General features: G+C 38.4%; 1 protein-coding gene across 8 annotated transcripts in view; it reads right to left on the reverse strand.

The window, feature by feature from the left end:
• Positions 1–17,650, reverse strand: part of RAPGEF6 (Rap guanine nucleotide exchange factor 6) — a 122,631-nt gene that overhangs the window by 27,678 nt on the left and 77,303 nt on the right. For all 8 annotated transcript variants that reach the window (XM_021549539.2, XM_021549537.2, XM_021549542.3 and 5 more), the window contains 13 exons: positions 13,376–13,559; positions 12,421–12,557; positions 11,792–11,950; positions 11,423–11,575; positions 10,739–10,903; positions 9,745–9,852; positions 9,193–9,396; positions 8,486–8,594; positions 6,512–6,755; positions 5,774–5,931; positions 4,641–4,655; positions 1,744–1,984; positions 25–408 (listed from right to left, as the gene is read on the reverse strand). In XM_021549539.2, coding sequence (XP_021405214.1) covers positions 25–408; positions 1,744–1,984; positions 4,641–4,655; positions 5,774–5,931; positions 6,512–6,755; positions 8,486–8,594; positions 9,193–9,396; positions 9,745–9,852; positions 10,739–10,903; positions 11,423–11,575; positions 11,792–11,950; positions 12,421–12,557; positions 13,376–13,559 — 2,261 coding nt within the window. The remainder of the gene's footprint in view (positions 1–24; positions 409–1,743; positions 1,985–4,640; positions 4,656–5,773; positions 5,932–6,511; positions 6,756–8,485; positions 8,595–9,192; positions 9,397–9,744; positions 9,853–10,738; positions 10,904–11,422; positions 11,576–11,791; positions 11,951–12,420; positions 12,558–13,375; positions 13,560–17,650) is intronic.

The following is a 17,650-nucleotide window of genomic DNA, read 5'->3' on the forward strand; positions in this document are numbered from 1 at the left end:
TCTGAGGGATGGGAAGTATTTTACCTTATCACCGCAAACATGGAATTGAAGTTCTTGCATTCTCGACAGTGGAGAGCAATTTTAATGAAATGCTTAATAATCTTCATTCTTTTGAGTTGGTTGGGTTCTGCTAAAATTTCCATGGCAACCCAGAAGGTCTCTTGATTTATGACGTCCTCAAACTGTTTCAGGTGAGCATTCCCTGTTTTGGAGTCCAGCTTGTACAGGTCATCGATGTATTCCGTTGGCTCGATGTTGCGGAACAATTCAAAGTCCCGCATGGAAAGCTGAGTGGCCACCTCAATGGTGCTCAGCTGCAGCAGGGAAATTTGGCTCTCTCGGAGTAGCTCTTGAGCATCCTCATCTGAGCATAAGGTTTCTGTTTCCATATTGTTTTTCAGATAATACCTGAAGAATATTTGACAATAACAACAACACGTTAGAGATGCTGTTCAGAGGGTTTGTGAACACAAAGATATTGAACTATACCAATCACTGTGAGCATTACAGAGACAAGAAGGGACAACATAACCTTGTACTTCAGTTAATGTAAACCAGCACCATTACTTAAGTAAATACACATATCAAAAGCTCTTTGTTAATATTTTTACACTCTTACTCTGTACTATGCTGTAGTGCTCACCTTTTCCATTTGTAAATTCAGCAGTGAAAACAGCATTTCAAAAACACACTAGGCCTGAGAAATCTCCTGTTAATGTATTTCTACATTTCTTACGCAAAATTTGCATGTTTTCTTTCCATAAATTTACTGTGGCATACCAATATTTGCATGGGGCACAGAGTATCAGGAAATGAAAATGTATCTGGAAAATTCATTCCATGGTCCCAGGTAAATTGCTTTCAGATACACAAAAATTTATTACTAATAAATTCCCTCTGTTGCCTAGCAAGGACAACTACAGAATATTTTAGTTTAATAAACCTTCTTCTGGTATGGGTCAGGTCATCAGATAAAACCACAGCACTTAACATTTCAGAAACATTCAGAACAGTTTATTTAAAAATGGAAGAATTTATCTCAGGTTAGTATCAGTTCACTGCAGCATGACACTGAGAAAGAAACTAATTGTATTCTTTAATCCTCAAGTACATGTGAGAAGTGTCAAAACAAATATAGTGTAAACCACTATATACATTATCCTGATCTGCTCAATTTAGCTGCCTGATGACACTGTTGAGGCAGGACGGGAATGAATAGACTCTATTCAGAAGGCAAGAGAATAGGACTCTGATTTATTTCAAAATACATCACTCTTATACAAAGCTTTGTGCAAACCAACTCCATTGGTCCTGAAGTGAAAACAGCTCACACTATTGGTGTGCAGTGAATGACGTACAGTATCAAAACCTAACTATAAACAATGTGAACAACAAGAGAGAAAAAGAACTTTATTTACATTCTTCTCAACAGTTTCTCAGGCTTCTGCCTGGTTAGAAACTTTCCATTTTCCCTTTGACTGAATCTGAGACCTACAGCCTTCAAGTAAGCTTGCTGTAGATTTAAAGAGGGATTTTTGGGTGCAGAAGAGGAAGGTGATCCAAAGAAGAGAGGCAAGTGTAGGTTACTGGCATTTGCTTGCTTGTGCTTCCAAGAGACACCAGTCCATTTTAATTAAAACACCTCTCCTTGATGAAGGGCTTAATTATGGTGGAGGTCTTTTGTAATGTAGCGTTTCAATCCTGAGAGCCGAATAACACCCAAGTGACACAAGGAATATTTACCGTCCGTTGAGCTGAATCCTGTCAGCCAGCTTGGAGAACTGATCCGGGAGGCGCCGCTGCTTGATGACGCCCTCGGGGCTGACGGACACCTCACACAGGGAGTAGGTCTCGGGGGCTCCTGTCAGGTTGAACTCATGGACAGCATGACTCACCACCTCCTTGGCTGTAGTGTCTTTGCTGATGATGATGTAACAGCTCTGCTGATCTGCTTTGAAAACTCGTATCACTTGATCTGGAATATCTAAAAAAAGAGTGTAACACCTTTAATATGTGAAGTACTTTTCCACGGAAAAGACACAAGGTCACTTGGAGAGATAGTTTACAAGGGCATGTGATAGAACAAGGCGGAATTGGCTAAAGCTGAAGGAGGGACGATTTAATTGGATATTAGGGGCAAATTCTTCCCTGTGAGGGGGGTGAGGCCCTGGCACAGGTTGCCCAAAGAGGCTGTGGATTCTCCATCCATGAAGATGCCCAACACCAGGTGGATGAGGCTTGGAGCACTGGTCTAGTGGAAGGTAGGGGGTGGAACTAGATGATCTTATTGCAAGCCAAACCATTCTGTGATTCTATGATTTACTGTCCCATTTGATCACAGGAAACAAACACAACCAGCTTATCAGGAGAAAAAAAAAACATGCTGGACTTAAAAAATATTTTAAATACTCTGTGTTGTTCTTCATCTTTGTAAGAAAAAAACAAGACCCTTCTCCTCTCTGCTCTTCTAACTCAATTACTTTACCATCCCATGATCCCAGTCTAAGTACAAGACATGCAGGTATGTAACTGGACTGTGCACCATCCCTTCACAGTGTGTCTTAAAAACTTTGGCAGCATCATTCCTTCTTTGGCTCTCTTGTGTCTGTGAGAGCCAGATCCACACACGTGCCAGGGCACTCTTCCCAGGGATGGAAGCTACCAAGTGCAGATGGATGGGCTTGGGGTGGGAGGATGTGAAGAGGAAAGGAGATTTGCTTGCTCCCAGAACTAGCTGTGAGCTTTTACCCTCACTTTTTCCCCTGAAGGAACTAAGCTGCAGCCAGCAGTTAATTCTTTGGCTGGTGTACTTATTTATAGCACATTTTATGTATTATAAATGCATTAGACAACAGCTTTATCTGAGGCAGCCTAGAGCAGGAAATAAATATCTACAGAAACAAAGTGTTTCTTTCACAGCTTGATGATTGCAAATAATTTGCTCTATTAGCTAGTACAGAAAGTTTTATTTTCAAAATAAAGTTGATTTTTAAAAAATTGTCAGGAGTCAAAATGCACAGTAATTCCAAGCACAGGAAAGCCCAGATTTTCCCTTCCCTGAAGACTGAAGACTAAAACTTCACTACTTTTCTGCAGACTTGAGAAGGTAGGAGGGTGTTGCTGAGCCCTCAGCTAAGGCTGAGGCTCTCCAAAACCACTCCAGAGGCAGATGTGCTATAACTGCTGCATCAGAGATCTCCAGTGAGGGAAGGGAAAGGCTGTCATTAAAGCAACAGCCTCCCAAAGAGCCCTCCCCTTCTCTCACTTCTATTTGTCCAGCCCTTAAGTGCCAAATCCATGGATTGAGACATGACCTGCCCTGGAGCACCGGGGATGCTCAGGTGTCCGTCTGCCCAAGGGGAACCAGCCCAGGGGAGTCATCCTGCTGGGGAGAGCATCCAGGTCCTTCAGGCACTCACAGAAGCACCTCTCTGAGCTGCTAAAAATACACTTTTAGATACACTTTTAGATGCTGCTCACCCTACTGACTATACATTGATTTCCCTCCATCAAAATCCACTGCTTAAGGAGGCAACAAAGATCTCTGGGGCCAGTGACCTTTGGGTTAGTTTTTCTTGCATCAGGATTTATATGTGTTATGGGCACAAGTAGAAGGAATTTCAAGGTAAAAAGTAAATAGGTAATCTATGATCCAGCACCAAAGATCCCACCCATTGGAAAAAAGAAAGGCTCAACATCAGTTGTAAATAAATTTTAAGATGGAAGAAAAATCCCAGTTGAAAGCTAATTCCTCTAACAGTTTCATTATTACGATTAAAACATTATCAGAACATTCTCATCAGAAGCTGGGTTCTAGCTGAATATGAAGTTCAATATATACGTGAATAGGGACAATATAAACGAGAAGTATTTTGTACTTTATTTCAGAGTGAAAGTGGCAGAATTGACATATTGCATAATTAGAGAAATGCCTGTCATAAAAGTGATAATAAAGAAACAGAAGAAGGGAAACATCTATACTTTAGTATCAACATACCTAAAAACAAGAACACATTCAAAGTGTAAAGCTGAAATTTAATTGGGGAGAAAAAAGTAAAAAAGAACAAACAAACCAATAAACAAACAAAAAAAACAAACCCATGCAGCCAAAACAATGTAACTTGTGACAGATAAGGGAAAAATTACAGGCACATTTCTGTCTTCATAGTATTTGCTTTTAAGCAGGCAATCATAAATTATTAAATTTTTTTATGCATTATTCAGCTCATTTTGACAATACAAAGCACATTTCAAGTTGCCATGCACAGAATTTTAGTTATGAAGTACAACAGAAGAACAAACGAAATCTCAAACTGTTATCCTCTGGAACGTCAGTTCCATGAAAGAGATATAAGCAACTTCATCCCCTTAAAGCAAGGCCACAGAGAAGCAGAGGAACCTGCAAGAAGTCATTCAGTGTGCTGGGGGCAGAAGTGGGAATAAAATGCAGGTCTCAGCCTCAGCACAGCACTGTGCCTGTATAAGAGCCTATGGATTTGTTTTAAGGAAAATTACAGAGCACAGGGCTATCCAATGCCCTACAGTAATAATTACGTCAGTGCAACATCTGATAGTGTTAAATTTACAGGCAAGCCATGCAATATTAAGGTCTGCAGGATGCTTTACATGAGGATACTTACAGTAAAACCCAACAGCTGCAGACAGGAGAAAAAGAAAAAAAATCATATCAACACAAAATCAAGATTGAGATGCTTACAAAACTTATTAAGTGTACACTGTCAGAAATAACTTGGTTTTCTCTGACATTCAAACTGGCAGCATATTTGTTATAGCAAGCTTAAAGTAAAGCTAAGTGATGCAGCTGAAGATGTTCCTGCCCATGGCAGGGGGGTTGGAATAGGTGACCATTAAGGGTCCTTTCCAACACAAACCATTCTGTGATTCTATCTAAAATAAACTAGTTACCACCATTTCATATTAAGCAGTAACTTGGATAGTATTAAATAAAAAAATTTAGAAAAACATGTAGCTCTCATGCAGACAGCAAGGGTCTGAAATTGCAGCAAAAAGGGAATTTTTTTGCTATGGGTATTTATGCATCTGATAGGATATATCTGTGCACATCCCTTTTAAAGGGGAAACCTGCATGTTTATGCAAACATAAGTCACAGTCACAAAACACTTTACAGAATATGCACAGAACTTACACTTAAAATACAGAAAAAAAGATTCTGACTAAACATGTTTATAGGCAGCTGCATATTGCAACAAATGCCTACTGCAGCCACTCCGACAACTGGATTCCTGCAGCAGCAACAACAAAAGCCCAGACCACATATCTCAAAACATTTTTTAGGATTTTAGACATACTGTTGAGCATACATAATGTTTGCAAAAAATGAAACATGAACATTACTATGCTGGTACCAAGGCAGTCCTATTCTATCCACAATACTGCTTGAAATATACTCAGTCAGATAAAAGGATGGACGAGTCAAAGCACAGAGGAGAGACAATGGAGAAAGGGGCAAACAAAGATTATCTCCTTCCACCAGAGCTAAGTAAATTAAAGGCTCACAGAAGTGGCAAAATACATTTCTTTGTAAAAAATAAGTAAGTCTCATATTACTTTAAAAAAGTAGGCAATAGAGGTTCAGGCAGTGTGGATTTTCAGTACCTCTCCAGTTTGGCCCTGTTAGCCCCACAGGATGCACAGGAAACTGCACTCAGCACCAGTGATGTGAGTACAGTTGCAATATTTCCCCTGACCCAGCTGCCTTGCTGGGTGACTCAACCTCAAGCTGCCATTTACCTGAAGGGTTAGAGAAATCCAGAATGCTGGTTGTGGGCTGCAGCAGGTCAGGGCTACTAGATGAAAGGGTGCCTGGAATGGGCATGATGGCCAGGCTGTGCCGGCACTGCCGTGTCCCCACGATGCTGTCGTCCTGTGACTGGCTCACGCTGCCATCACTGCAAAACAGTTCTGCTCCAGTTATCTGCATTAAACTATTAAACTATTATACTATTCACCTTGGGATTAATTGATACTAAGAAAAACAATGGTGTTCAGCTGTTTTAACTACATGCTCTAGACAGGTTTTCAAAACAAGATGGGGGAAAAGATTTGAATGCGTTCATCAGGAGAGAAAAGATATTTTAGTCTTGTTCAGCATTCATGGGGCAGGTGCCAGGATTTTTAAAAAAACATAAGCAACATGGACATAATGACTAGAAATACTAAGCAATTGGTATCTCTTAATGGCCTGAGGCTGAAGGAGGATAGGTTTTAGGTAGATGTTAGGGAGAAATTCCTCCCTGTGAGGGTGGTGAGGTCCTGGCACAGGCTGCCCAGAGCATCCCTGGAAGTGTTCAAGGCCAGGCTGGATGGGCCTTGGAACAATGTGGTCTAGTGGAAGGTATCCCTGCCCATAGGATAGCCTTTAAGATATTTGAGTTCCTTCTCAACCCAATTCCCTTCCAACCATTCTACGATTGAAGTATTACAACCTAATAAGGAACCATTACTTTTTGACAAAGGAGTCTGACAAACCTGAACAATTTTGGAGGCAAGATGCTGAAACGGGTCTTGTCTAAAATTTTCCTGATTCTGTTTCTTCCACCAGATACAGTGTTTGCTTTCATTTTCTTGTTTCCTTTTTCACGAGGAAACATCTGTTCCACATCTCCAGGCATATCTGGGATAGAATAACGGTTGTTTTTCTTTTCTGCAATTTTTGGAATATGTGGAATTCCATTCTTCTCCTGTCCTATCCTGCAGAGCAGCTCCTTAAACACTGTAAGAGAAGATACAGTTGTTGTGAGTAACCTTTGCACACTCAGAACTTCACAATGAATTCTTCTTTTCCCCTCAAAGCTTTTGCTTCCCACATCCCAGAGAGAGAATAAGGAAACACTGCATTCAGGGCAACAAGCACTATGCATTTATTGGCTTTTTTGTTTGCATTAGGTACTGGAGTCCACATGCCTCTTCAAGAGTAGCTGCAACACAGACTGATATTTTCCCAAACTGTCTTTGCCTCTACTAACACTACTGAACAGAAGCTGCATCAGAGTTTCTATTGCATTTATGAAACTAAGCTAGTCTACAACCCACACTGATAGTCTCAAAGCTAGAATTCCACAGAAATTATAGGGGTTTTGTTCTGTTTCTTTGCACATATATAAGGTAGAAAAATTGTCTTGTCAACATCAATTACTTCTTTAAAGATCCTTTAAAAATCTTTTGAAAACCTTTCAAGTCAGAAATTCAGTATTTTCTACTGAAATACTGAATTCAATTTCTATTGAGATACTGGAAGAATGCAGAACTGAAAACAAAGCAAATTAATCAGATTGTCCCTATGAGGAAGGCAACCAAGATTTTCTGTACAGAAAGTCCAATAAAATGGTAAATTTCTGTTGTGTAATAAAAGCTAAGGCTACAAGATCTCCAAGTATAGATTTAAACAGAACAGCAATTGCTCATAGTCAGTACCAGAAACCTAACACTCAATTAAAAAGTCAGGAAAATAAGTATCACTGTTGAAAAAAACCTTCAAGATATTAATTCATTAAAATATATCAGAGAAATCACCTTGAAATTCTATCAGCTAGCAGAAGGAGATCAGAACCCACTTGTAAATGTATGTTGCTCACATTTATAATACAAATGAACAACCTATCACTGTCTCAGTTACAGTGATGCTTCACTTCATGTCATTTCACATTAGTCTGGACCACTGGTGCCTCTGGTTGCTTCAAGCTTTTTTTGCATTATGCTAATAAGTAACTGCTGAGGGATTGAACTTCTTTAGCTGCACAGTGATAAACATAGTATAATAATGAAAAGAAAATCAATAGTGAGCAAGGGCAGGTAACTGGAGGAAGGAAATAGGAGAAGAAAACCATCAGAAGATATGGATACAACTATGAAGGAAGGAGCTATCCTGTGCACAGTCTCCCTGTAGCTCTTGTTATTCTGTTGCCTGAACAAGATTATGATAAAAGAACAGATGATTTGCCTGAGATTTTAAAGAGGTATTTAGGTGTTTATATTCATGATGACAATTAAAAGCCAGCATTTATATGCCATACCACCTTTTATATCCCCTTTTCAATTATAAAGGTAATTTATCCTCTCATTCTTACAGCCACTAAAAGAAGTTTTACAAAATCCCAGTCTTACATTTTTGCTGTTTCTTGGCAAAAATATTTTGGTCCAGATCCCCTGGCTTTGTTTCAGCCCCACTGCATGGAGGGACACTAAATCAGCTTAAACAGTCATCTGAGGGTTCCTCAGGGAGTTGAAGAGCTGCCTGTGCTGGCTCTGTGCCACTCAACATGCAGCCCTTGGCACATGAGAACTCATGCAAACAAACGGAGGCACAATGAGGGGACTTCTGCACAACTTCTCACCGCAAGAGCAAGTTGGAAAAAAAAAAAAAGGTGGAACCCTATTGCACTTATAAAGCCAGAAGGAGTGGAGGTTTTCCTTTACACATAAAAATATATGAAGTCTACTCACCAAAAATGTTTGTTTTTACAGTAATGGAGAGATGTGTGTTATTCTTTAAGATTTCCAGAGCTTTTACAAAGGTAATGTTCTCAAAATTCTGTCCATTTACTTCCATTATCTTTAAGAAATAAAAATTGGGACTATTAGGAAAACATCTATCTGACAGATTTACAAATACAAAGGATACTAAGGTGATAATACAGGCACTGTAAAAACTTCCCGGAAATTACCATATCATCTTTACAACAGCTACAGAATGAAAACAATCCATGTAAAATAACTATTTGCATGGTGTCAGAGAAGTTATATCCTGTAAATAAGTCAGGACTTCCATTTTTACTTGAAAAATGCTTTAAGTAACTTTATTTTCTACGATAACATGACATCCTTGCAATTAATCAGAAATGGTGGCTCATGAGCCACAGAACTAATATCACTTCAAAAGGTGGATTTTCACTGAGTATGACCTGTCACTTTTTCACCTGCCTCAGTGAGCTGGGATCAAACACATCAGGTAAGAATCAATCCCACAAAACAATAAATTTTACAAATTTTGAAAACTATTTAATATAAACCTATTTAACAGATAGAAATTGAAGCTGAGCTGTGGTGTTCCCACACTTGTCAGTGGTTTGGTCTTAGTACACAGCATAACATTGAGAACAACCAAGAGGTGGGTGAAGCAGAATATTTTAAATTAACTTAATTGTTTTTACCTGATCACCACGCTTAAGTCCAGCTTCTGCTGCTTTACTGCCTATCTCCACAGTCTCTACAAAGATACCAAACCCCTTGTCACTGCCTCCAAGAAGGCTGAAAAACAGGGGAGAATCTCTGGAAGGTTTTTGCAGGGTGATTTGTCTCCATTTCGCTTTGGCAGCACAGGCAATATTCAGCAATCTGAGATGGCCTTTCATTTTCTATAATACAGAAGACACAAAATGCAGTGCAATGTTTCTTTTATCAGAAATGGAAAAACAGTTATGGAAAATATCCCAGAAAATAGATTTTTGATGCCAGATTTTCAGATTTTACTAAATAAACCTTGTCCTCTTTTGCAAAAATGCAAAAACTCCCAAGTGAATGCCATAGGTATTATTTTATATGGCCTTTATATCTACTTTATACTTAAGAGCAAATATGTTCCATGTTAAAAGCCACCTGTTAACTGTCACACTTAAAGACTACAGCTGTTAGGCGCTGGTAACACTTGAAAACTGTAATATGTAGTACTAGAAAATGTGACATTCATTCTTTTTTGCTCCTACCGTATCTTCCAAATTCTTTTCAAATTCTTCCAGGAATCGAGTCATGGCAGGATCTCCTTCAAAGTCATTAAAATGATTGTTCACCCACAGTAACACTACCCTGGTAACCTGTAAAAACAAAATAAATTATGCGTGTGTGTATATATATACACACACACACACATAAAAAGGTACCTATGGTTCTTCTCCTATAAACATTAATCTATAAACACAGAGGAATACTTGGATGTGGCAGAAGAACATAAAACAGATTACTGTTTCTGATAGGAAAAAGACATTTACACTTGAAATCATCTTCTTTTCTTCTTTATTTGTGGAAGCAAATTAAAAATTTGAAAACCCAAGTATTTTTATACCTAAAAAATACTGGCTACATCACCCAGTACCTACTGGTGCATAAAGTCATCTTCAGCTAAGCCTTCCTGATACTGTTCATTAAAATTACCTTTTAAAGCCTCCTAATGATTTCTTTAAAGGAAGTTCTAGTTGTGATAATAAAAAGCTTTCTTCTGAGAAATTTTCACTACTATTCATGATAGTCTGACAACTATATTATCCACCTATATAATAAAAAAATCTAACTCTATAGCAGTTTCTCTTCTAAAATTATACCATTTCTGCTTTTGTTTCATGACACACTTCTCTTTATCATTCCTTTTATTAAAAAACCAGTAGTTGCCAAAATGAAAAACATGGAAAGAAGTAAGAAGAGAAGCCACAGCAGACCTTGCACAACTTCCTATACAAAACATCTAGTGTTTTGACAGTATGTTGGACTTCCTCAGCTCAAGGCTAGAACACACAAAAACACTGGCTAAGAATCAACAAATTGGTATGATGTAAGTTCCAGACTATCAAGGTTTTTCATGAATGTGGACACAGTTAAGATAGAGAGGAACCTAGTTTTATTTATCCTAGCTTATCAGCAATACAAAAAGGGATCAATTTAAAAATATTTTCACCAGAAATATTAATCTCTTAGACTCCAACCAACCTTATCCCTGAGGCTGTCCACTGTGAACCATTCTAAGAGTTTATTTCCAACTTCCAAGGGACTTGTTAGAAATGTTCTGTATGTTAAAAGAAAATCTTCGATGTAGGTTGGATCCACAATAGAATGTTCCTCTATTAAGTGCATGATGAGTCTCTCGGGTGTTGCCTTAAAAAAGCAAATGAAAAAATAACTGATATCTCTCATCACTACCTCTCCCTAAAGAGTAATTCAACAGAAACCCACGTGACCAGTATAATCCCTTTAGAAATGTCAGTTATGGCCAACTCAGGAGAAAACACACCAACATGTTAAAATCAGATCCTCCTGCTTCTCTCAGCCCTGACATTTTGCATAGGTAACACCTGGCTAAAACAATTAGTAACGTCCCTTAATTTTAATTTTTAGTTTAAGTTCCTCTTTCAGATAACAAAAAAGGGTCCTAAATACCCCAAAGGGTGCTCCAAATACAAACTCAATGTATGTGTTGAACAGGTTACAATGTATGTAACTTTATTAAAGAGAAATTAAAGCAAATTTGGAATATGATACACATTCCTTCCAATCAAGTTTTTGAGCAGACACAGACAAAACTGACTATGTATACTAGATTCAAACTGAAATTGTGTTTATTTACTAATAAATAATATTTTACTAGATTAATGGAAAGCATAGAAAGAAATGCACCTTGATAACTATATGTCCTTTCCTGGTTCCACTGCGATCCAGTTCTCTGTGCTCCTTTACCATCACAATTTCTCCTTCTTCCTCCACTTTGTGAGTGTTTTTTTCCACATGGTTCAGAATTCTCCAGTAGTCTTGCTGGGCTATACACACAAACTGTCCCCAAGGAGAACAACAGTGATTAAAATATATAAAATATGAATGTATCCCCATCTCCAGGCTTAACAACTCAAACTCTCCCAGTCTCTCTCCACAGCAGAGGGGCTCCAGCTCTCAGAGCACCTTTGTAGCCTTCTCTGAACCCATTCCAATCTGTTTTCTTCTATTAGATGCTTAAAAAGAAGAGATAGTTATATAGAATTGCAACCTTACCTGACAATCATCTACTTTGGTTCTGACCACTCCATTCATGTACTGCTTGTCCAGTGAGGGAGTAATCCCAAAACTATTTCCCATACAGAGACTCTCACTCTTCCCATCAGGATAGCTGATTTCTACTGTGCCATTTAAAATAACATACCAAGAATCAAGCTAGAGAAAGCAAAAAAAAAAAAAAAAAGAAGTTAATTAGTTAATTCAACAACTTTTGTAAGCTCTTATCTCAGAAAGGCTCATTCTTGTAGCCAGCAGTTTGTTGTCACCACCTCTCTGAAACATTTAATTCACCAAAACTGCACTGAATACTTTTCAGCTTTCTTCATTCACTTCAGAACTGGTTCTGGAGGGAGAAATACTGAATAATAGATTGCTTTCTCAATAAGTAGGCTAATTGGTATTATATATTTGTACCATTTAGTGGGAATGAACATTCTTTCTCTGGGTACCCATTTAGTCACTACCAGAGATGAGTCTACCTCACCCCTTCTTGGAGGGATGAACAGCAAATGCCATTCCAGATTCTTGATCCAAGCAGGAAGAGAGATTTCAGGACAGTGATTCAGGGAACCTATGGTGGGAGCCTGACTACTGATTTAAAACTTCTTCTGGAAGCAGGGACTTACTTCCTGGCCGTCTTCAAGTATGATGGCTCCTGCTTGCTCTACGACTTCAAATATCATCACTGAGCACAGTTCTCTCCTCACAGACATGGTCATGTTTGCAAAGGCAGGGAGCTGATGCATGAATTCCAATAATTGTTCTGTTGGACAAAGGAAACATTGGTATGATGACTGCAAGGCCCAGGGTTTCCTTGGACTCCTTACCCTCCACAAGTGTATTAAACTTCAGTTAAATTCATTTGAAATTGTTCAGTGGTGTTATACTTCCCATTAGTGCCTGCGTGCACTTTGTCATCAACAGCAAGAACTCAGCTCCACAGCCTTGCTGGTGTTCTGATTGACTCTCAGAGCAGCAGTCTAGCTGAGAGTAAAAGCACTTCAGCTTCAAACATTTAGAAAAATTAAAAATACCCCCAGGTACAGTAATTATAAGCTAGACAGGAGCATGAAATGATTTTCCAGTGTTCAGAGACCCAATCTGAAGTACAGCAGAAAGCAAATTTTGCTATTGAAATTCATGCCAATTTCTAGTTAAACACTGCAGTAAATTATCTTCATTTTAACTGTTTTGCAGCTTTCAGTTAAGTATACCTATATTCAGTAATAGTATGTTCTCTTTGCTATTTAATAACTACTTCAACAGTCTCAGGCAGTCAGAATTACCTTGCTACATGTCCCATTACATCAATGCATACAATGACTGTAAAACCTCACATCTTGAGCATCACAAAGACTGTTGTTCAAAATACTTGGATTCTCAGAACAAATACTCTCTCAGACAGCAAGAGAACACATCATTCAATTAAGAGTATCAACAGAGCAAAGCAAGACAGCATTCAATTATTTTAAGATAAACACTGACCATTAACTCATGAAACAGTTTCTGGTTATGCTCCTCTTACAGATGTTATATGAAGTAGCCCTATGTAAATTTTACTACTGTATTTCTCCTCCTCACCAATGTCATCATCAGTTTTATCTGCAGGCTCTTTCTCAAGGCACTCTCGGACAACATCTCGCCCTAGAAGTGGATCAGAAGTTCTGTCAATATCTTCATCCTCCTCCTCTTCTTCATCTTCAGAGTCTACAGGTGCTTCCGGAAGACCCGTTAAATCAACATCTCCCATCTCACTTTCTGTAGCCTACAAAGAAAACGTCAATCAGACAGAGAGTTCAATGTCCTCAGTTCAGTGATTTATGGTCTGAGGTAGCTAATAAAAAAAAATTAAATTCTGTGACCAACAAGTCTAACTAGATCTCTAACAGCTCCCTTTCTGAACACTGAGGAAAACATGTTATGCTGAAATCTACTAGAATCTCATTTTACAGCTTTTATTCTCTCATTCTTGTGAATTCATGTGACATTGTTTTTCACTGAGTCCATAGTATTAACAAAATAATAATATAGTTTAATAATATCATTGATTACCCAATGCCTGTGGACACATTTCTACTGTCAGCAATAGACAGCAACATAGACATCACCCTGAGCAGACAAACTAGACAATGGCTAAAGAGAACAAAATACCAGCAACAAAAAGCAGAATCACATAGGAATCATTTGCATTAATTCCTTATGTACAGTTTTGATGATGTAATGGCATGAAAATAAATTTCCAAACAGATGGAAGGGGGAAAAAAAAGTAGTTTCAAATTCTCAGCTTCTACAGAGTAGTTGCTCAGTCACTTTTTTTAAAGCTTAAGCCAGAATGCAAATCATTTTTCTGTTTAAATTCAGAAATTTGAACAACAAGATGTGTCACTGAAAAGTATAAGGCAATTATATAGAAACTTGCAGAAAATTGAGTTTGTTTTTAAATGAGCAGATTTATAACACTCACTTTCACTTTGAAGAAATTCTTGAGATTTTACAAAAACACTGAGCTAAGGCATCAAGTACCCTGCATGTTCACAAAACATCCAAAATAAAGGATGAATTTCAATACTCTAATGGGGCAGGGCACAGCTTCTCTGGACAACATGTACTAGTGTCTCAAAACCATAACAGGTAAGAGTTTCCTCCCTATACCCACATTACATCTACCTTTTGTACTTGTCACTACAGGACACGTTAAAAAGCCTTTCTAATAAATCTGCTTTAACTATTGACAGAGTGCAGTAAGGTATCCCTGAGGCCTTGATCCCTTTTCTCCAGCCTCTGGGGGCTCCACATGAGTGCCACGACTGCCTGATGGAGAGAGCAGCCACAGTTCCATCAGCCAAGTCCCTCAGGACCCTGCCATGCACTGCCTTGGATCCCATGGACTTGTGCACGTTCAGATCCTCAGGTGCTCTCAAACACGACCTTCTCCTCCCATGGTAAGGACTTTGTTCCCCTCGTCCCTGCCTTGATGTTCAGAGTGTGGAGAGATGTGGGAAGAGCAGCCTGTGAAAACTGAGACAAAAACTGCTGAGTGTCTCAGCCTTCTCCATGTCACCAATTCTCCTGCCTTATTTACTGGGGGAGTCAAGCACAATTTCTATCTGTTTTTTGGGGGTTTTGGCTTTTTTGACTAATGTACCTGTAGAAGCCTGTCTGGTTTTTGTCACATTCCTTGCCAAATCCACCTGCAATTGAGCCTTACCCTTCCTGATCCCAACCCTACATTAGGGCAGTGTTCTTATATTCCTCCCAAGACACATGTCCCTGATTCCACTATGCATTTTCTGCTTGTGCTTCATTTTCACCAGAAGGTCCTTACTTGGTCACTCCTCTCCTGCTCTTATGGGCCCACATAAAACAATATTCATTTTAAGTTATTTAATCTCACCAGATTGCACTGTCTCCATCTCCCTACACACTCCATGCTGATGTGAGCCCCAATATCTACAGAGGAACAGCTTTGTCATCCTACACCAGAAAAAAAACACTGGGGTTTAAATATAATCTTGGGCCTTGGAGCTTGTCCTCATTTTGATAATTAGCCAACAAACCTAATAAATGAAGCTTAAATGATTTTAAAAAATCTACTTCTTTCAGAGAAGGATAACAATATAGAGAGGGTTAAATCTGTTTTACATTACATCACTTTATTGGCTTCTGTAACTCACATTAACAGTTTTGGAATTAAGCCCAAGCGCAAATTGTACTTGGAGAGTCTCAGCAGCACATGATCAGTACAGCATTTTATTTGAGGACTTTTCTAGCATTTCTTCATGTATATAGCCAAAATTTATACCAACTTCTCCATGCTATGACAAACAGCAGCACCAGTCCTCACTTTGATACACCCATGCTAAACCAGACAAACTGAGGCTACAGGTTCTGCTGAATTTTTTTATATCCCATATAGGAAAATAGATCAACTTCTTTCTTGATAAATAAGTTATGTTTTGATCGAACTATGGAATAGGAGCAGGTCCTCCAACTGTGTTTCAAATATTCTGTGCAGATGGTGACAGAATGCTGGCAGGTCAGTGCTGCAAGAACAGGAAAGATTTCACTCATAAAGCCATCTGAAGAAGTAGCTGCTCATCCCAACCACAATGCTCCAGCTGTTTCCACTATCAAATATAAAAATCAATCCTAACACAAACATTTATGAACTATTGATGTACAAAATGAAACCTGAAGCTGCAATCCTCAAATCTCACACAAATATGGATTTCCAGAATCAGATCCATGACACAAGGGTATCTACTGAAATATACATCCTTGATAAATATTTTATAGATAAGCTATTTTAATATTGAAGCCTTAACCACAACTAGAATTATTGCTGGACAATGATGTTGCTGCCCACAAAGAGTACATATTCCCAAAGTGATAAATGAAGGATTTTGAAAGAAGAGAAAGGAGAGAGAACTGACAGAAATAAACAGGTAGGAGCAAATTAATGCAAACTGGTTGGTCACCAAGAGAAGATGATTGCCAGGTACTGATACAAGAAACTAATTTCTGAGAGTAGAAGTGAGACCCTGTCCAACCACATCTAAAGAGACAACCTGGATTCCCTGTGGGATTCTGGCTGGGCACCTTAGACCCTGTCCCATAAAAGGGCAAAGAATGAGGTTTTTCCTGTGTAATACCTGTTCAATTCTTTTTTCCTGAGGACCCCTGTAACAGGTCAAAGCAGCTGTACAAGCCTGCATTTCAACTGCTGTATGCACAGCCAAACAACTTCCCCTACTTCCAGTTGAAGTTAAACTTCCAGCTCTGAAATTAAACGTACTTTTAGAAAGGGATTGAAAGAAAAATAATAAAAATCTTAAATCCCCTTCAGGCAAGAAGTTACTTTAAAAATTGTAGGGAATAACTTAGGTTTTCTTTCGATAATTAAAAAAGGTCTGCAGCACAACAGAAAGACACCTGCTCTGCCGTATTCCAAGCAAGCTGGCATGTGCAACACACACATTTGGACATTTTGGTGTCCATGTTTCAGACACCAAAACACTGAAATCGCCATCAGGGAATAGCAACAGTACAGGACAATAAAGAAAACCATAAATTTTCATCACTTTTTGCAACTAACTCAGGATTTAACACGTCTCCACAGCAGAGCTTATAGGCAGGGCAGGAATCTGCTGATCTCACCTTAAGCATTACATTCATCATTTCCTGTTTAACTGGAAATGGACTTTATTCTGGACTGAGAGGCAGCTGAAACAAGTGAAACTTCATTTCAATGCTATTGATGAATACAGTGTACACAGATGAAGAGAAAATCTTTACATATCTTAATAAAACATTGTTTCATTCTTTGGTTCTACCATTCTAATCATGTTTTCCAATTCCAGAATGAAGTTTGTACTACTCACTGTAAAAATTGATGTTAAGATAACATTAATTCAAAAGGTCATTTCAAGCCTATATTAATCAAAATTATTCAGAATATTAGTGACACAAATGATATTTCTAAAGAGTTTGCATTGTGAAGCTCGGCATGATACATATCAAGCTGACTGCAAAAGCAAAGCATCATTTTCCAAACACTTTATGAAAAGCTGTATTTTGCTGTTCCAAAAATGTTTTCAATCACTGATTCAATACATCACACTCAAAATGCAGGTTTATTACACACCAAAGATAGTCTCTACCTTCATAATGTGTCAAATATTTGGGGGAAAACACTTTTTCTTTTTTGTGATTTCAAAATCTATCTATATTGATGTGTTGCTGCAATATAATGCTGTGTTAAATATTGTGCAATGGCATTATTACACAACATCTATCTATTACTAAGCAGTATCTAGTGATCACTTACAGATTTGTGACAAACAGTAAGAGAATTCT

Source organism: Lonchura striata, chromosome 15 (assembly GCF_046129695.1).
Source record: "Lonchura striata isolate bLonStr1 chromosome 15, bLonStr1.mat, whole genome shotgun sequence".
Taxonomy (NCBI): domain Eukaryota; kingdom Metazoa; phylum Chordata; class Aves; order Passeriformes; family Estrildidae; genus Lonchura; species Lonchura striata.